General features: G+C 37.1%; 1 protein-coding gene across 1 annotated transcript in view; it reads left to right on the top strand.

Annotated features, from left to right (window-relative positions):
* RANBP17 (RAN binding protein 17) overlaps positions 1–21,278 on the top strand; it is a 417,598-nt gene that overhangs the window by 307,472 nt on the left and 88,848 nt on the right. Inside the window, exons 19-21 of the mRNA XM_012806634.1 lie at positions 1,464–1,552; positions 9,033–9,140; positions 11,343–11,425. Coding sequence (XP_012662088.1) covers positions 1,464–1,552; positions 9,033–9,140; positions 11,343–11,425 — 280 coding nt within the window. The remainder of the gene's footprint in view (positions 1–1,463; positions 1,553–9,032; positions 9,141–11,342; positions 11,426–21,278) is intronic.

The following is a 21,278-nucleotide window of genomic DNA, read 5'->3' as shown; positions in this document are numbered from 1 at the left end:
TTTTTTTTTTTTTTAAATAGCAAGTTATACGAAAGAACTACAAGGAGGCCAACTGGTTATAGGAAAACAAGACTGGTGAGATTATTAGAGAACAAGGAGCAAGTCACTTAAAGAAGCAGAAAGAAATTCAAAGTTTTCCGATTCAGATAGCCGTCATTCTATAAACTATTAGAATAGAAACTGAATATTCTTAGAAGCAGCATCCAGTTATACTGATTCACCTTTTAGGCCAAAAGAGTGGGGAATATAAAAAATTCCAAATACTTCAGAGAGATAAAACTATTATTTGCCACTTTGAAATGTTATTCAGCAATTAAGATGAGGGTCAGAATATACTGTCTCTTTAGTGATAATTTAAACTCCTCCTTGGAAAGGTTTTCATTTATTACTAACGTGTGAGGAAAGAGAAAATCTGGTAAAAAGAAAAGTTCAGAGACTGTTTTCTGGATAAATATTTCCACTGAAACAGTATCTTTAGAAATCACAGTTGTATATCTCAATTATCCCACCCCCTTTTGCAATTATGTTTATTTGTGGTCTTTGTTCTGACATTCTAGCATCTGTTCATGGGTTTTCTTTTGCTCTTCCCAAGCATCATCCTAAGGACAGCTTAATTAAGAGTCTGCAGTACCAGTCAGATCTCTTTTTTTTAATAGTCAAGTGGCGTTTTTTTCTCTAAAACTAAGTACTTACAGAACACTTACTATGTATCAGGCTCTTGCTAGGCATTTTCACATAAATTTATTAGACCTAACTCCTTATAATGCCTCTGTGAAAAAGGCACTGTTAACCCCCTTTATAGATGAGAAAACTGAGATTGATAAATTGCCTTGGCTTTTTGGTCTTAAAGAAAAATAAAGCTGGGATTCAAATTCACATCTTATGACATCAAATGTAGAACTATTTTCCTTATATATTTTCTTCATGTGGGGAATACAGCTCCTGTTCTGGGTATATCATAATACTAATAGGTCACCTGGCTAGTTTTGTTTTGTCCTAACAAAATTAAGGATATTAATTAGGAATCTTTAAATGCCAGTACATTTCTAGGATAGACTCTAAATTGTGTAGTGGGACTGATTTCATGCAAGCTGATGTGTTATTATTAAATAATGTCTAGAGTAAACCCTGTGCGTATATCTGTTTTGTGAAATTATCAATCCTGATCTTTCTTTATCCTACTATGGCACAATTCAGAAACAAAGTGTAGTAAGAATCTAAATGTTTAGCAAAGCTACTGGAATTATGATTTAGCTCCATTTATAAGAAATAAAATGGAGTTGGTCGGCAGTTTTGATGGCTATTTGTTTAAAGAGTCTGTTTGGTTTTCTATAGAAAGATCTGAACGAGACATTTTAGCTAATGAATCAAAATCAGATATGTGGTCATTATTGCCTGATTATTACTCCATCTGCTCTGTGCTAACGTGAAAATCAATTACTGTGTCTCTTTCCCACTGACAGCGTATGTTGATCGGGCTGGCAAGAGATCTTCGAGGGATTGCCTTTGCACTGAACACAAAGACCAGCTACACCATGCTGTTTGACTGGATGTATCCTTATTACACTGTGACAATACCAGCTCTGTGCACAGAGGGATGCCAAGCCCCTCACTTTCGTTTAATAGTACGGCACAGTAGGGAAGAGGAAACAAAGCTAAATGAACTAATGTGTAATCAGCTAAAAATTACAGCACAGTGGCAACAGTGCAGATAACTGAGCACATTTGGAGACCCAGCTCAGAGAGGCCACTTTTTTGGTGGCCTTCAAATATTGACAGCTGAAAAATCACTTCCCTCAAATGATTGTTTATGTTAGGGTTACAGAGATAATCTAGCTAATATCTTTACTCAGGATCCATGAATCCTGCCCTTTTGGGGGGAAGATTTGAATCTCTGCTCCATCTCAATTAGCAAGGTTGAGAAGGTCATTTTATCTTTTTGAGGCCTAACTAAGTGATCATGATTTCTTGGGGTGGGGGTGCTTTGTTAGTTTAGTTGGTTGGTTGGTTGGTTGGTTGGTAGGTTTTGGATTTTTGAGACAGAGTCTGACTCTGTTACCCAGGAGAGAGGGCAGGGGCATCACAGCTAACTGCAACTTCAGACTCCTCAGCTCATGAAATCCTCCTGCCTCAGCTTCCCAAGCAGCTGGGACTACCAGCACATACTACCATGATCGGCTAAATTTGCTATTTTTTATAGAGACAGGGTCTCACTCTTACTCAGACTTGTCTCAGACTCCTAGCCTTAAGCAATCCCCCCACCTCAGCCTCCCAAAGTGTTAGGATTACGAGCATAAGCCACTGTAGCTGGACATGACTTGTTATTTGTTGTAAGATTTGAATTTACCTTTGCCAAGGCTATAGGCAGGAAAGAAAAAAAAAAGACTACCCAGAATGTCTTATGAGGTAAGAATAAAAAGAGCGTAAGAGCATGGACTTTGGTGTCAGACCAGGCTTGAAATCCTAGCTCTTCGTTTACTATTGTAAACTCTGGCATGTCATTTTACCTCTCTGAGTCTTGGTTTTCTCATTGGAAAACAGAGATAATCAGGTAGCATGCCTTATTGTGACTTTAAAATAGATAGTGCACTTTGTGTAATGTCTGACACGTATTCAGTAGTTGTAAATGGTTATTAATATTTTTAAAGTATTGTGTGAAATTGTCATTGCTTACAATAAGAAATGATAATTTATTCAAGCCGTGTAAGTATTATATAATGGTTTCATGCATTTTATACACAAAACCATCAGAGCACATAAGAAAAATTCTGTAGTCTTAAAGCTAATTTACTGTTTTACATTACATTGTTTCTTTGTTCAAACACTTCTTATACAAACTTTCCTCTAAATTAAATTACAAAAGAAACTTCTTAAATTACAGTTTTCAGCTACTGTGCCATAAGTTATGGCCAAAAACAATTAATAGGGGTTCTACGCATGTTTAACAGAAAAATCTACACATGATAGAAGTTTTTAAACATTGAGTACTGACTTTAGTTATTATTAAAATCTACTTCATCAGATTTATGTGCCCAGAGAAGAGTTAGAGATAAGATTTTTCTGTGTCATTGAAGAATCACATTTATACTTTATATCAGTATATAACATATATATACAGATATTATAAATTTTTTTTTTGAGCCACAGGTGCCATCCCAGATATTATAAATTTTAACATGGGAGTCTTATAATTCTCTTAACTATGAAAGTTGAGGCATTACATACGACCCTTTTATTTCTCTGAACATAAATAGCAGCTTCCAAACTTAAAACTGTCATTTCTTTGAAAAATCAGAAAAACCTACATTTGGCACTTTATTGCTGGTGATCTTGAAACCAAGCTACCAATCAATCCTATACAGCAATTAACATTTCATGTTTTCCTCTTCAATAATTTTAACCAAGACTCGAAATTAGAAGCCTCCTCAGTGTCAAAGAAGAAATATCTGCCATAATTGATGCTGCCCCAAATTTAAAGAAAACATGATAATTTAAGTTTTTAATTGTCTGTTTTCCATTTTCTTAACTTTTTTTTTTTTTTTTTTGGGCACTTGTCTGAAATGAAACTTTTATCCAGCAGATGGCAGAAAATAGCAAATGGAAAATCTTGGGACTTAATATTTGTTTTGAACTAGAATCCCTTGTCCCCTCCATTTGACGATAGATGTTGAAGTTATTAGGATTAGGGGCAAAGGGCAAAGTGTCAGTTATACAAGAAGCTGTGTTAGATTACCAAATGGGGTAGTTTGGTAGTAGCCTTGCTTATTATAATTGAGTTTCAGTAGCAAATCAGCTTCCTTGGGAGAAGGCCAAAGGCTTTTCATAATTGTATTGACAACAAAATGAATATGATAAATGGTGTTCATTCAGTTGAGACAAGATTTATAGTTTTCCTTTGGGCGAGGGATGAAGAGCAAATATTTATAATAATAGTAAAATTTGTTTAAAAGTTATATTATTTGATAATTCAAAAAGCTTTATTAAAATATTTTAAAATACTTTAAGCAGTTGCAGGTGATAAAGTACAGATTCTTTTCAAAATATTCAAATAATGCAAAAATGAATAAGTGTATGATGGTTAAAAAAAATGGATATGAAAGTCATTTATTCTTCCTGAAATATTGATATGTCAAACTGTCAGTGATGATTCCCACAGTATTGCTGGGGAAAGTTTATTTGCCTTTTCTCCACATAAATGTGTGTTCTTTAATTTGTTATACAATCTTTAGCATTCAGAAGAAACATTTTATAAGAGCACATGTCATCTGAAAGTCAAAATGCATTTTATTTATGGCTATTATTTGATAAAATGCTATTTTGGTGGTTAGCTATTTAATTCAAAAATATTTCTATAAACACTGACTGCATTAACTGCTACACAAACTACATTGCTTATCACTATGTCCTTCCGAAACTAAATTGCCTGAAACTACACAGAAACCATCTTGATAAATTGTTTTTACCACTGGAGAATTAAAGGGGTCTCATTGATGTGCTACTTTGCCCCTATAGTGGGAATGCAACAACAAGAAAGTGCCTTATTTTTTGGTTCATTTAATCACCTTGTTTAAATTTTTCCCAAATCATACTTAAACATCTATAAATCATGTTTATAGAAAGTTTCTCATAGGTATAAAACTACAAATAATCAAAAATCAGTGTATTATGATGAAGATGCATACAAAGGGCCATATGAATATTGTATAAGGAAAAGATTGGTGTTTTTGGCAAAATAGAGGAAGCTTCCCAGAAATAAAAGTTGGGCTACACTTTGAAAGATGAATTGGCATGTGCCAGATAGGAGGGAGGAACGGTTTCCATTAGCAGTCCCTTCATGAACGAAGATCCAGGTGTTTGCATTTCTTGGAGTACCTTTAAAATAAGCTGTGAACTGGCAGGCTGTTTCTGTTCTGGATCCACATCCCCTTACCTTCTAACACTTGAGAACTCTTTTGTTGCCTTCTTATAGATTATGATGCTTTCTCCACTATGAAATCCCAAAAGGAAAGAAATGTTTTTACTCATTTCTGTTTTCTTGGGATCCAGCACATAGTAACTACTAATAACTACTAGATAGATGGATGGATGGACGTTATGAAGAAGCATAACTTCTTCATATTTTGCATCCTATAACAGTGTTTTTCAACCTTTCTTATCTCATGGGACATTTGAAGCTATAGTTAAACTTCCACAGCACGCTTACATTATTGTGATTTAAAAAAAGATGGAAGAAAGGAATATACTTACTGTGCTTTGAACCTCTTTCCAAAAAGAAGTTTTTTTGGCTTGGCACCTATAGCACAATGGTTATGGCTCTGGCCACATGCACCAAGAATGGTGGGTTCGAACCCAGCCCAGGCCTGCTAAACAACAATGGCAACTGCAACAAAAAATACCCAGGCATTGTGGCAGGCACCTATAGTCCCAGCTACTTGGGAGGCTGAGGCAAGAGAATCACTTAAGCCCAAGAGTGCTGGGCTATGACGCCACAGCACACTACCAAGGGTGACAGAGTGAGACTCTGTCTCCAAAAAAAAGAAGTTTTGTTTTGTTTTTGAGACAGTCTTACTCTGTCACCCTGGGTAGAGTTCCATGGTATCATAGCTCACAACAACCTCAAACTCTTGGGCTCAAGCAATCCTCTTGTCTAAGCCTCCCAAGTAACTGGGACTACAGGCATCCACAACAGTGCCCAGCTAACTTTTCTATTTTTAGTAGAGACAAGAGTGGTTCTTGCTGAGGCTGGTTTCAAATTCCTGAACTCAGGTGATGTACCTGCCTCAGCCTCCTAGAGTGCTAGGACTACAGGTGTGAGCCACTGCACTTGGCCCTGAAAATAATTTAATTGATGATCTTTAAAAAATTTTTATAGCACGTCTAAAATACTCTCATGGACACCAGTGTGCTGTGACATACCTGCAGAAAATCACTGCTATAAGGCAATGTCATATGATTAATGCCTTTTCTTTTCCATTCATGTAATATGAACTTTAGGAATTCATTGAGAAGATAAGGTGAAAACATTAGATCTCTGCCTCTTCTACCTAAGGCCTCCCACTCTTTTCCTCCTTTCCATGTATATGTAGTCCTCACAAGGCCACGGGAAAATTAAACTCCTAGATTGGGTTCTGATTCTCACCCTATAATCTGAGCCTGGCACTCTCGCTCTGAAGCCCTTTTAACCTCCCTGCTTAGTAGACCTCTACTCTGCTTTCCAATAATCACTCATTTTCTCTGTGGCAGTCACCTCTGTCAGAAGCATATTAGAATTGGCACCTCTCTCATTCCACACAGAAAAGGGAGCAACTCCTCATATCCCCTGGCCTTATGCCATAGTGAATGCAGTGTGCTCTGAAAAATAGGATAGTCCAAAGTACCTTCCAAGTGCCTTGCAAAGGGGCCTGCATGTGCCTCTCTTATTCTTAGGTTCTGAGATTTGGATCTTTTCAGCTTTCTGATGAGCCTTAGAGTTGCTTTACACTAATGATCTCTGGGTTTATGATCAGGAGATCATATGGTAGAATATTTTCTTACCTGTGCTCTTCTGGCACTGCTCAGAATTTTAGTAGTTACATGTCTGCCCCCCGGAATTGAGCATGAATCCCTCAAGAATGAAAGCCATATCTTTCTTAATTCTGGATCCTCAGCCCCTAGTACTTAGTACATAGTATCTCCCATCTATCAAAAATTATGGCTTTTCTTATCCATAGGAAAAAAAAATACAACAGCCAAAATAAAGTTAATAATCAAGCTCACTGCTTTTATTTGTTCATTTTCATGCAGCTGAAACCTCACTCCCATGTATATACTTATCACCCATTCCTGCTGTATTTTCCTTTATAGTGCTTTCTAACATATTGTATATTTATTTCTTGTGATACTACAATATAAATTCCATGTAAGCAGGAATTTGCTAATGTCTTGTTTACTGGTTTCTCCAGAGAGCATAAAACAGCTCTTATTATAGAGTAGGACCTCAGTAAATATGTATTAAGGAAATTGTTTCCATATATGCAAATATAGCCTTCACATGGTATCTCTAGTAAGAGGAAATGTTGCTTTCTGTACTTTTAAGAGGTATGTCACTCTTAAAACTATAGAGGGCTATGTGTATTTTCATTGATTATTATGTAAACTATTTCCTAAAGCCTCAAAGTAAAATTTACACTTCAAAGAATTAAATATGTAGGTAGTTCTAATCAAATATGTTCCACTTCATTTTTAGGTTGCAAGTTTATAGCAACAAATATTTATTGAAATCTACCTGTACTTGTACATGGCCCATGCATATAATAAATAATAGTAAATATAGGAGAGAGAGACAAGTGCTCCATAGCCATACACAAGGGTTCCATAGCCATACACAGGTAACACTCCTAACCCAATAGGGAGGGATGGGAAACAAGTGCATGTGGTGGTGTCAGAGAAGGCTTCATGAAATAATTGACTCCTGTATTGAAATCTGAGGGACAAATAGAAATTAGCAGGAAGTTGGTAGGGTCTCTGCCCTTTATCTCATTATCTAATGGGGGCAAACAGGTAACACAGCTAACCAACTCAAATACTCACTCTGTCTTTATAAGAGGTGTATTCGCGAGTGTTCATTGAACATAATGAAGCAGAGATTGATGCCTTTTGACAAAGTAGAGAAAACATCCCATGGGAAGTGAAACTTGAGCCAAGTATTGAAAGACACAAATGGGTTAGACAAAAGAAACAATATAAAAAGATATGAAGATGAGAGCTGGCATCAGTGGGTTTGTAGGGAGTTATGAATGGCTGAATCATACAGCAGAAGTGTGAAGAGATGAGGCTGGAGGTAGTCAGGCCAGAGCTTAAAATGTCTTTTATGCCATGCTAAGGAGTTGGAAGTTTATTTTAAGAGTTAGGAAGAAAATTACGGTGACTACCTCATTATGGAGGTTTCTACTCATACTACACAGAAAAAGAACATTAATTGATTCAGCTCAGCATTTCCATCTGAAACAAAAGGACAAGTGCAATGGAAAACATCAGAGAGACACTTGAGGTTGGAAAAAAGAAAAGTGGAATAAACGTGGTGACACAGATTTTCAGTTTTGGGCCTTAATTCTGTATTTATGTTTCTATTTTGCAAGGAGAAAGCCAGCTGTGAATTAAAGGGTCAATGAAGCTAAGTCAGAGTTTTCCAAGGTTTTAGCATAGATTTGTCAGAGGCATCCACTTCTCACTATTAATAAGGATGTTTGAGGATTTCTCTCTTCTTTTTTTTTTTGCAGTTTTTGGCGGGGGCTGGGTTTGAACCTGCCACCTCTGGCATATGGGGCGCTGCCCTGCGGATTTCTCTTTTTGTGTATGTTGGACTGTCTTTCATTAACACTTACCTTAAGTGGATTAATATTAATAGTTACCCAAAGATTTTCTTCAAGCTAACATTCCAGATGTTCTTTGGCGCTACAGCAGGACCAAGCCGAACAAGTTAACAAATTAAAAACAGAGAGAGAATGTATTGTTGGAATTTAGAATTAGACAGTGTGGGGGGTTTTATTAACTATTTCCCTCTACTTTTTATGTATGTTTAAAATTTCATAATATTTTTTCTAAGTAGTGTGGTACCCATGAAACTCTGATAATAATAGCTCAAATATGTTTTTATCCTAATTAGCTAAATTTATTTTCCTTTCCTAAAATGTTAAACATAACTAACTCTTTAAATGTAAGAGTATTTATACAGTAGTCTAAGAATAATGCAATATAATATATGTGATATGTTACAAATAAGAGCAAATAGCCGGCAGCCCCCCAAATTTAAGTATATCTGTACAGGGTAGGGAAAGCAATTTATAAAATTGCTATTGTATAGTATAGACATTGGACAAATGTAGATTTCTTTTTTTCTTCTTAATTGGCGCTAATTTTCAGGAATAATGTTTCTTTACCTTTAAATTCTTTTTTAAATTTTTTTATAATTTATTTTTTGGGATTCATTGAAGGTACAAGAAACCAGGTTACACTGATTGTACCTTTAAATTCTTTAACAGACCTTATAAAAGGTACCCAACTTATCTTCCCATTCTTCAGAAGGCTATTGAACGGTGGTATGCAGAGCCAGCTTGTACGACTCCCATCTTGAAACTTATGGCAGAACTGATGCAAAATAGGTAAGCAGTAGGACAGAGAGTGAATAAACAATCTATTATTGGCAGAAGACTCCAAACATCAGACTTTTCCTTCCCGAGTGTGTGTTTTCAAAGCTTAGGAAGAGCCTAGGAATCAAAACTTAAGATAATCAGTGAAAACAGTAAAATTAGAGACAAAGGATTGAGACTTTCTGGGAGAAAGAAGTATAATATACTTAGTTTTATATGGGAACTATGAGAAGTAGAAAATAAATTGGAAGACCACCCTAGCCACCATAATTTGAAATATTCAAAGGCACAAAATGAAGGTGCAGCTATTTTAACTATTTCACTGCTTAACTACAATTCTATGGAATTTTAAGCAGAAAAAAAAGTTTAGAGGTCTCTGAGTTGAGATACTTCATTTGATAGACAGGGAAACAGTCCCACAGGAATTCATAGGCACAAAGTTGTCTGCCTCAGGAGCTCTTGGGATTGTCCCTGCTTTCCATTCTAAGTTGTGCTTCTTCCTTTCTGCCAAGGTGCATGTATTTAGATGATTTATATACTGAGAATATTCACTGAAATAGCAACTGCAACACTTCTCAGAAATTGCCTGGTTGACCTTGTAATTTGCATAGACCAGCAGAGATCCAAATACTCTGCCTATAAATATTAATAAAGATGTAGCTAAAAGAGAAAAACTCCTCAATAAGCTAATTGTGTTTACCTCTTTAAAATATGTCATTGTGTATATGGCTTAGTACCAAATTACCTGCCACTTGGGCATCTTATTTCATCAATTCCTTTTTGTAAAACTGCATGTTTACAGGACAGCTATTTAGATAGGGAAGGACCATGGGTTGCAGCTCTAATTTTATCTCTGGTGCTGAATTTTTCACAACAATAATTTAGAATTTTTACCCTAAAACAAGAGATGGAAAGAGACCTGGCAAATAAATGTGAGTATTATTTTTGCTGTTAGTTTTTTAAAAGATAATCTTCATAGGTACCTTAAATATTTAAGGAAGGATGGCTTTGTATTTTGTATTAGAAATTTAGTTTGCTGTTTAATTAAATGATAATTTTTTAACCCAGTAATTGATATTATGTTACTGACATAACATTTTAATTCTAAAGGAAAAAAATTTGTTGCTTTCTATATTGTAAAGTATTTTATGTCTACCATATAGGCAGATAATTTTTATCTAGCACAATTGTCCTAAGAACTAGTGAAAATCTGTTACCTCAGAAAATGTTATCTTGTCTGTATTTCTGTAGAATCTAATATGAATTATTTGTATACATTTCTTTAATTAGGACTCATATGCCAACAAATGTTCATAACAATATTTCTAATAGATTATAATTGTAGTTAATACTAAAGCATTTTGTAAAAGCATGGAGAAGTAAACATTTATTTTATTCTTGGCAAACAGGACTTTAGCAATGTCTTTCCTTTTTGTCATTTTCTTTGCTAATCCTTTTAAAACTATGCCATTATTTCTTGAAAGCCAAAGTGATGTTTACAAAACAAATATTATGTCAGTATGGCACAGAAGTCCTTTTCCTTATTCTTACTGCATTCCCCAGTGGAACCAAGGAAGTAGAATTGTTCTCAGAGAACTTCTGAAATTTGTTTCTTTTTACTTTAGTATGCAGTGGAAACTATAATCTGTAATGTAATTTAATGTGTTTAAAATACGCTTTGGAAGTAGCAAGATTCATTATGTGAATCTCCTATTTATTCATTCATTATGTAAATCTACTATACGTGCAATGTTAAAACTACCTGTATTTCCTATTTATCACTTTAGAATTTGTCTTAAAAATTTGTCTCAGATTCTGTAGTAATACAGAATGTAAATACATATTTCTGTCCAACTAGTTATACAAACTTACACATAAACTGCTAGGCTTTTTTATTATTATTGTCTCCAGCCACTTTGCATGAAAAGGAGAAGGGGCAAGAAATCTGTGATATATGATGTTAGAATATTATTTTAACAGATAAAAATGAACTCTAAGAATCAGCAAATAAGTGAAAATAGGTCTTCTAAATTGCTGGTATCTTTATAAAGAAAAAGTTAGCAAACGTATTATATCAACAGTTGTTGAACAGAATGACAGTTTAAGAGATAATTACACTAGTACTACTTCTAATAAATGAAAATGTTGGAAATAGTAAAACTGTATTTGGTTTTTTTATCTGCACACAGTCTAATTTTTTGCTACATTTCTTAGATCCCAGCGTTTGAATTTTGATGTATCGTCTCCTAATGGAATTCTTCTCTTTAGAGAAGCTAGTAAAATGGTTTGCACTTATGGTGAGTATTTTTTTCCACATTTGTCTGTGCGATATAGTTTTATCTCTTTGGAGGAAAGAAAGATGTTAGTTATTTTGTTCTTTTGAACTTTCATATCTATGTGAATTTGTGAAGTGGATAATAGAAGTGCAAAAAGCCAGGTAGCTATCATATTGGCACAGGAGAAGTAAACAGCATGCCTTTGACTACAAATCACACCTGACCAAGTTGCTGATAAAACTGCAGTGTCAATAAGGCAAAGGTAATACACTAGACAGAGTATTGAAGTTACAGCATACTCAAAATTGCTCAGCTATATCAAGGAGTTTGCTATCTTGAGTGAAGGAATGCTTAAACCTGTATGTCACAGAATTTTGGGAAAATGCCCTTGAAAAGAGTAGTTAATATTTTATTATAGGGAACCGTAGGGCACTGCAGCCCTAAAAACAGAGTTTACTTACAGCCCAAAAATTTTAGATTGCATTAATGTACACAGCTATGATTTAATTTAAAAAAAGAAAGGATTTTAGAATATAGTTAGCATTTTGGACCTTACAATTACCATAAACCCTAATACTTGCCAATTCTCACAGCTTTATCAGAGAACTTCTCTACTATCTGAGACCTTTATGTAAACAGAGAATGGGGTAGGATGGATAAAAATTTTGTATAATCTAATTGGGACTCCCCGACAGAATCTCAGCTGAGCTAGGCTCTGTACATTGCACTGCATCTTGAGAGGTGTTTTCCTGTGTCTTTTTCTCTCGTCTTTGTCTGTTTACTTTCTCAAGTCAGCAGCAAATTCTAAGTACATTTGGTCTCAAAATTTGCCTGTGATTCTCATTTCTTTTTAAGTACTTACTTAGAAATAGATTTTATAATATTTTGTCAAGCCTTATTATTTTAACTGTATGTGTATAGGAATAACCATTAAAAGTATACTACCTTTAGAAAAGTAAAAGTTATTTCTTTTTTTCAAAAAAAGGGACAAAAATTAGTGTTTTAAGTTATTTTTATTTCATCCCCAAAACACATTCTGGGGGCTCTGATATATACATTGTAGGCCTCCACTTAAAAATGCTTAGTCTTCTTAGCAAAGTATCTCAAGAATGGAAGAAAAAGTGTCCAATGTACTCTGCCCCACTATGAAGCTAATTTATAGCTTTCATATGAAAATTGTAACCCAGTTGTAGCCCAAGAATATGGGGAAAGGGGAGAGAGAGGGGAGGGGCAGGGGGGAGGATGGGTGGAGGGAGGGACCACGCCTATGGTTCATCTTAAAAGGGTACATGAGCCGGGCGTTGTGGCAGGCGCCTGTGGTCCCAGCTACTTGGGAGGCGGAGGCAGGAGACTCGCTTGAGCCCAGGAGTTGGAGGTTGCTGTGAGCTGTAATGCCATGGCACTCTACCCAGGGGGACAGCTTGAGGCTCTGTCTCAAAAAAAAAAAAAAAAAAGGGTACATGGGAATCTTTCTAAATGTAGAATATAAATGTCTTAGCACAATAACTAGGAAAATGACATGGAGGCTATGTTGACCAGTTTGATGACAATATTTCAGATTGTATATAGAACCGGCACACTGTACCCCATGACTGCATTAATGTACACAGCTATGATTTAATTAAAAAATAAATAAATAAATAAAATAATTTTAAAAAGTTTTTTTAAATGCTTAGTTTTAATTGCACATTTGATTTGTAGAATTTGAGCTAATTAGTATGGAAACTACAAAACCACTTAGAGTCACTTACTTTCATTTTTACCAACAACTGCATTACCATAACCTTTGTATCTGTTTGAAAGGTGACACAGTAAAATCATACAAAGCTAAAATGCTTTGCCTCCTACAGGTAAAAATAGACTCCTTTTAAAATATTATAAATGCAATTTGCCATACTTTCAGTGGATATTTAATTCCTGTTAGTGTCTTACCATACTAACATATATTTCTCAACCTCTTTCCAAAAATAGCATGACATATTAGAAAAAAGCACAGTTTGGGGAGATTGAAAGATCTGGGAACTGGGCAGAGTTTGGAGAAGGGGTGCTCAACGGTGGCAAGAGGAAGCCCCTGAAATAGCCTAGGGAGCAAACAAAGGAGATGGATGAGAGAAGGCATTCAAGCAGAAGCAAAAAAGGAGACTTGAGGAGCTAAAATGCGTAGAACACCACAGGGAAGGGCCCTCTGGCCACAGGTGAAATTAAGAAAGCAAAAAGTCAATTGTTCCTATGCCTGAGGTGATGGTGACCCTTGATTCCACTCCTATTTAAATACTTTTGACCTTGGATTTCACTCCAATTTAAACATTTTTTGACACCTGTAGCTAAAATGAAGTGTTGTCTTGGATTTTATTGCACATTTAAGAGTGAACTTTTGTTTAAAAAAAAAAAAATACAGTGGCTCAACCTCTCTTTACTTCTTTTCACTCAGCATTTCTACCTGAGCTGTGAATTAAAGTGCAACCAGCCCAGAATCCTGCTGGAGTCTGCTCTTTGGTCTTTGTTCTGCCCTAAATCCTATAATACCTGGAATTAAACCACCTCGTGGAGGAGGGTGGATCTAAATATTAATTCTAATACCAATGCTTACCAACTGCATGACCTTCAGCTAAAATACTACACCTATGTGTGCATAGTTTTCTCATGTACAAAATTAGGAATAATAAATACTTCCTGGCTACCTGCCTGGTTAGGAATAAGGGGGTAATTGGGCTACTCTGGGTGAAGGGTCTGATATGGGGAGTAATATGGAACTCACTGAAGGAGCCTCTTCTTGATGCAGGGACTTTCTCTTGTACTCACCAAGCTAGCCTTCTTTGGATGGGGTCACCTGCCCACATGTTTGTTTTGTTCAGCAATGCCCCTACTTAAACCACACTGCCTTGCTGTCTCTACCTATAGCCAGTGCTGAATTTTTATTTTCTTGCTTTTTTTAAAGGAAATAAACAGTGCATGTATAAGAATCTCTTAGTATAGAGCTTTATCCGAATGTTAGATTCCTGATACCAGTCACAATTTAATATTCTTGCCCCTTTTTCTGGATCATTTCTTTTATTACCTATATTTTTTTCCTTTGGGGTTTACTCACTATTACAGTGAAAAGAGAAGTTAACTTCCTCTTCCTGTATCATGGGCTCTCTAGGACAGAATGTATGTCTGGCAAGTGACACTAAAAGGAATCTCAAAGAAAAATCTATGGGCTTCAAAATCTATTCAGTCCCCTGCCAAAAGTTGAGAAAAATAACTATGCAAGGATTACATTGGAGAAGGAGGGCCTAGAAGACAGAAGGGGAGAAAAGAAAGGAAGGGAGAAAAGTGAGATGGGGGGCGGGGGACCATGACAAAACCTTCAAAGCATTCTTTAGAAGAAAAAACAGTAAGGAGTTTTCTTACCCTGAAGAAAGCCAAGGAGATTAGAGTAAGGCTCTGTCTGCTCTTCAGTTTAGACTAATAGTTTGTATGGGCAGCTTCTGTTTTTTTAATCAGCTCTTATGCTCCTATAGTAGACTGTTTATCATATACTAGCCTGTTGAATCCTCAAAATAGTTATTACTACTTGCCACTCACTAGTTATATGACCTTGGTTAAGTTGCTTAGCCTCTCTAGCTTCAGTTTCTTGTTAAACAGAGACAGTAATGCGTACCTTATAACATCATTGTGAAGATTCAGCTAGGTAATATATGGAAAGCTCTTAGAACGGTCACAATGGTACTTATGAATACTGTTGTGAAAAAATTGAAGCTTACAGAAGTTAAGAAATTTTCCAGATATGACGTGGCTAGCAATTAGTTGAACTAGAATTTCATTCAAAGTCACTGTGACTTCAAGCATGCTTAGGAGTGGACCCAGGAAGATTGTACCTTGGGTATTACGATGAAAAATGATGAAGCACTGTTCTTTAAAGTATGGGGATGTATATCCCAAAACTTAAGGGAATTCAAAGGTTCAGTGGAAAAATGTGCTTCAACTGTGTCACCAGCAATGTTGACTCGTGTGCTTTACATGCAATATTAGAAATATCACCCTCCACCTGTCCCCATGCTATTGCTATCAGCCATTCTGATTTGTCTATCTTTACCTTCTACAATGCTTTATTACCCATGCTTTTACCTCTGGAAATTGTTACATGCTTATTGGAGGGAGGTCATGTGGTTGCCTTCCCAGAGTCTAGAAGGTGAGAGAAGGAGAGATTGAAAGAACACAGAAAAGCCAGTATTATTTATTTCTTTGGTAAGCCAAGGTGAAGGAAGGGAAAACCCATGGAGGAAAAAGGCCAGAACATTCTGTGATCCCTTCTGTTTCCACTCCTTCTGAGTTTTTTCCTCTGCTCACCTCTCCTGGGCGGTTTTGGGGTAGTCGATGACTAGGGCAGTGTAGACAGGGAAGGACTCATTTCTGAATGAACCTGATTTGTTATACATTTTGTGGAATACTTCCACCTTGCTGCTCTATGAAACTGGCAGAAAAATAATACTTTTGATATGCTGTTTTATTTATCTACATTCTGTCATGATATACTTTGATGTAAGTTTTTAATTTTGCTTCAGCTCTCAGCTGCTCTTGCTGTTACAGCTCAGGGTCAGCAATGAGGTTAGCCACAGTAGCACAAAACAATTTCCTGTTTGTACAGCCCAGGTAACATTTGGATGAGGATTAAATTTTACCACATTTTCTACTAGCCCAAGCCTATTATTTCTAATGAGTTTTAAATTGCTTCAAGAACATGTATTTCAAAACTTAGTGCTATGATCCATTCAGCCCGAGCAACTTAATAAAAGAAATTTCTTTCTTAAATTTTTGGTTAAAATGTTGCATGCAGTGTAATAAATGTTATTACTTTGGAAACCTACTTCTCAGTTTTAAGAACTGGATTTTTTTTATGCTCAATTTTTGTTCATCTAATCTTTCCTTCCCTTTGCCTCTGGGTCTTGGTATCTTTAGTGACATCTGTTGGTTGAAGAGTGCACAGAAGGGAGAAATAATGATTGTTTTCATAAGACTGACCAAAATGGAACTGCTTTTATTCCTTCAGTAGGTACCTGATTTAAGAAAACACAAAGGTATAAAATCTAAACTTTAAAAATGGATAGACCAAACTATGGTTATTCACTGTATAGAAGAATTTACATCAAGGTTCCTTTAAGCAGTCCATACTCCAGATGTGTTTAAGGTATAACTTAATATGCATAAATTGAATTTGGAAAGTGCCTACCAGCTGCCATTACTCATGGTGACCTAGATAACAGACTAGTTAACAGACTGGTTTTCACACTGCATTTTGCAGAGTCCTGAAGGCCAGTGAAAGGGTCACAGAGGCCCTCCAGAAAGGGAGGGAGGAAGATGGGGGATGCTTCCACTTTGACCTGGTCCACCCATCAGTATTGTTAGCACTAGATTCATCTTATCAATCTGTTAAGACATTGTTTTAAAAAAAAAAAAAGAGCTTGAAAATTTCTGGCATGTATGATTAGAAGTATAAGAATGGATGGTTGTGATTGTATACAAGTATCCTCATTCTGTTGTGTTTCACAGATACTGTTGTCTCTTACAAACTAAAGGTTTGTGGCAGCCCTGCGTCAAGCAATTTTGTCAGCACCATTCACCCAACAGCATGTGCTCATTCCATGTCTCTTTGTCATGTGTTGGTAATTCTCACACTATCAGACTTTTTCAGTAGTACTGTATTTGTAATGGTGATCTAAGATCGGTGCTCTTTGATGTTACTATTGTAATTATTTGGGGGGTCCACCAACCACATCCTTATAGTACAACAAACTAAGTTGTGTATGTTGTCATTGCTCCACAGACAAGTCTTAACTCCATCTCTCTCCTTCTCATGCCTCCCAATTCCATGGGACACAATAATATTGAAATTAAGCCAGTCGATAACCCTACAATGGCTTCCAAGTATTAAGTGAAAAGAAGAGTCCTGCATCTCTTACTGTATGTAGATCAAAAGCTAGAAATGATTAAGTTTGGTGAGAAAGGGATGTTGAAAGCTGAGATAGGGCTCAGCGCCTGTGGCTCAAGTGGCTAAGGCGCCAGCCACATACACCTAAGGCGGCGGGTTCGAATCTAGCCCGGGCCCGCCAAACAACAATGATGGCTGCAACCGAAAAATAGCCAGGCGTTGTCGCAGGCGCCTGTAGTCCCAGCTACTTGGGAGGTGGAGGCAGGAGACTGGCTTGAGCCCAGGACTTGGAGTTGTTGTGAGCCGTGATGCCACGGCACTCTACCCAGGGCAACAGCTTGAGGCTCTGTCTCCAAAAAAAAAGAAAGCTGAGATAGGTTGACAGCTAGACCTCCTTGTGCTGAACGGTTAGGCAAGTTGTGAGTGCACAGAAAAAGTTCTTTGAAGGAAATTAAAAGTACTACTCCAGTGAACACACAAATGATAAGAAAGCAGCAAATCTGCTTCATTGCTGATACAAGAAAGTTTTGGATGGTCTGGATAGAAGATTAAACCAGCCCCCACATTCCCTTAAGTCAAAATCAAATCCAGACTAAGACCCTAATTCTCTCTTTAATTCTGTGAAGGCTGAAAGAGGTGAGGAAGCTGCAGAAGAAAAACTGGCACCTAGCACAGGTTGGGTCATGAGGTTTAAGGAAAGAAGCTGTTTCTGTAACATAAAAGCGCAAGATAAAGCAGCAAGTGCTGACGGAGAAACTGCAGCAAGTGATCCCAAAGATCTAGCTAAGATAAATGAGGAAGGTGGCTGCACTAAACAAAAGATTCCCAGTGTAGATGAAGCAGCCTTCTATTGGAAGAAGATGCCATTCTGGACCTTCATAGCTAGAGAGGAGAAGTCAAGGCCTGGCTTCAAAGCTTCAAAGGACAGGCTCTCTTTGTTAGGGCCTAATGCGGCTGGTGACTAAGTCGAAGCCAGCGCTTATTTACCAGTCTGAAAATCCAGGGGCACTTAGGAATTAAATTTACTCTACATGTACTCTGCCTGTGCTCTGTAAGTGAGACGACAAAGCCTGGGTGACAGCACATTCTGTCTGCAGCATGGTGTGTGCAGTATTTTAAGCCCACTTTTGAGAACTGCTGCTCAGAAAAAAGATTCCTTTCAATAGGTTATTGGTGAGTGATAATGCACCTGGTCACTCAGAGCTCTGTTGGAGATGTACAAGGAAGTGAATGTTGTTTTCATACCTGCTAATTACAAGATCCACTCTGCATCATGTTGGTCAAGGAGCAATTTCAACTTTCAAGTCTTATTATTGAAGAAGTACATTTTGTAAGACAGGTGCCACAGATAACGTTTCCTCTGATCTAGGCAAATGAAAACCTTCTGGAAAAGATTAACCATTCTAGGTACCATAAGAACATTTGAGAATGTTGTGATTCGTGAAAAATTAAAAAGTAAACATTAATAGGAGTCTATAAGAGGGTGATTCTACCCCTCATGGTTTTCTTTGAGGGGCTCAAGACTTGAGATGAGGAAGTAACTGCAAATGTGGTAGAATCATCAAGAGACCAAAAGGTATAAGCAGAACCTGAAGATAAGACTGAATTGCTGCAATCATTCAATAAAACTCAAAACAAGTGAGGATTGCTTCTTACGGATTAGCAAGGAAAAGTGGTTTCTAGTGATGGAATCTACTCATGGTGAAGATGCTGCAAATATTGTTGAAATGACAATAAAGACTTTCAACCGTTTCATAAACTTAGTTGATAAAGCAGTAGCAGTGTTTGAGAAGACTGCCTCTAATTTTGAAAGAAGTTCTACTGCAAGTGAAATGCTAGCAAACAGCATTGCATTCTACAGAGAAATATTTCATAAAAAGAATAGTCCATCTTTGTGGCAAACTTTATTGTTGCCTTATTTTAAGAAATTACCTGGGCTCGGCGCCTATAGCTCAACCGGCTAAGGTGCCAGCCATGTACACCTAAGGTGGTGGGTTCGAATCCCCAGCCCGGACCCACCAAACAACAATGATGGCTGCAACCAAAAAATAGCCAGGCGTTGTGGCGGGCGCCTGTGGTCCCAGCTACTTGGGAGGCGGAGGCAGGAGACTCGCTTGAGCCCAGGAGTTGGAGGTTGCTGTGAGCTGTAAGGCCACGGCACTCTGCCCAGGGGGACAGCTTGAGGCTCTGTCTCAAAAAAAAAAAAAAGAAATTAACTGTTTAGGCATGGTAGATCACACCTGTAATCCCAGCACTTGGGGAGGCTGAGGTGAGAGGATTGCTTGAGTTTAAGACCAGCCTAAGCAACCATGAAACCCCATCTCTACAAAAAATAGACAAATTATCTGGGCGTGGTGGCACCCGCCTGCAATCCTAGCTACTCAGGAAGCTGAGGCAAGATGATCTCTTAAGCCCAGGAGTTTGAAGTTGCAATGAACTATGATGACACCACTGTACTCTAGCAACAGAGCATAGAGACCGTGTCTCAAAAAAAGAAACGAAAAGAAAGAAGTTGCCACAGCAACTGACAGTCACCACCCTGATCAGTCAGCAGCCATCAACTGGAAAGCCAGACCCTTCCAGCAAAAACATGACTTGCTGATAGGCTTAGATGATCCTTAGCATTTTTTGGCAATAAAATACTTTTAATTAAGGTACATTTTTTAGACATAATGCTATCACACACTTAACGTGCTACAGTACAGTGTGAATGTATCTTTTATATGCACTGGGAAACAAAAACTTGTGTGATTGCTTTATTCAGATACTCATGTTATTGCAGTCATTTGGAACTGAATTTGCAATACCTCTGAGGTATGCCTATCCTTAGGTTTAAATGATTATAAGAACATAGCTGAATGCATTGGTATTGAAATAATTTAAGACTTAATAAAATTTCACCAAAAATAACAATTCTTGAGACTAGATTATCCAGCAACCGTGGATTTGGCCTTAGATCTTATCAGCTACTTAGTTGGGGACATAGGATGATTAAAATAGCAAAGAGTAAAGCTCACAAAGTTTTGTGGAGGCAATGAATTGAATGACACCTTGAGGATCCCCAAAGCAGGATCGAGTGGCTTATAAAAGCAGGACCCTGTGGCTGATAGCTGAACAAGTGCTTAGAGTTCAGTGGACTCCTGTATCCATACAGAAAACATTTATTGAGCATTTACTATTTTTCTGATACTGTGAGCATTAAAAGGGATCAAAAAGTAGTAAGACATATAAGGAAAGAAACTTACTGATTCTTCCTTAAGGAACTTGGGTTCAGCAGGGAATTCTGACAAGTAACCAAGGAATTATGATACATTTTCCTCTGTATTATGCTAGAGAAGTATTTAGAACATTGAGAGCCCAGAAAAGATTTTTAACTAAAACTGAGGAGTTATAGAAGGCAGTATTTCTTGAGGGAATAAGAATAGGGCCAGAAGTTTGAAAAGGACATTTAGAACAAAGATTAGCTTTTATAAATTACATAAATATAAAACAGACGGATCTGGCTCAGCTCCCGTAGCACAGTGGTTACAGCACCAGCCACATGCACTGAGGCTGATGGATTTGAACCTAGACTGGGCCAGCTAAACAATGAAAACTGCGACAATAAAAAAAAAAAGCTGGGCGTTGTGGCAGGTGCCTGTAGTCCCAGCTACTTGGAATGGGAAAATGAGGCAGGAAAATCATTTAAGCCCGAGAGTTTGAGGTGGCTGTGAGCTGTTATGTTACAGCACTCTACTGAGGGTGACATAGTAAAACTCCGTCTCAAAAAAAAAAACCAGCCTAATCTATTAGGAAATTGCAGGGATTTCAAAATTGCTAGAGACTAGAGCTAATGTTAAGGAGTTTGAGGCAATAAAGGTAGAGGGGAGGGGAGCATTTTTGAAGTAAATTATGGGTCAAAGTAGAAAATTATAACTTTATCCTTAAGAATATACATTCCAGCTCGGCGCCTATAGCTCAACC

The sequence above is a fragment of the Otolemur garnettii genome, unplaced genomic scaffold (genome assembly GCF_000181295.1).
Source record: "Otolemur garnettii isolate 467f Iridium unplaced genomic scaffold, OtoGar3 scaffold00003, whole genome shotgun sequence".
NCBI classification, from domain to species: domain Eukaryota; kingdom Metazoa; phylum Chordata; class Mammalia; order Primates; family Galagidae; genus Otolemur; species Otolemur garnettii.
Note: the sequence above shows the minus strand (reverse complement) of the source record. Positions and strands in the feature narration are given on the sequence as shown.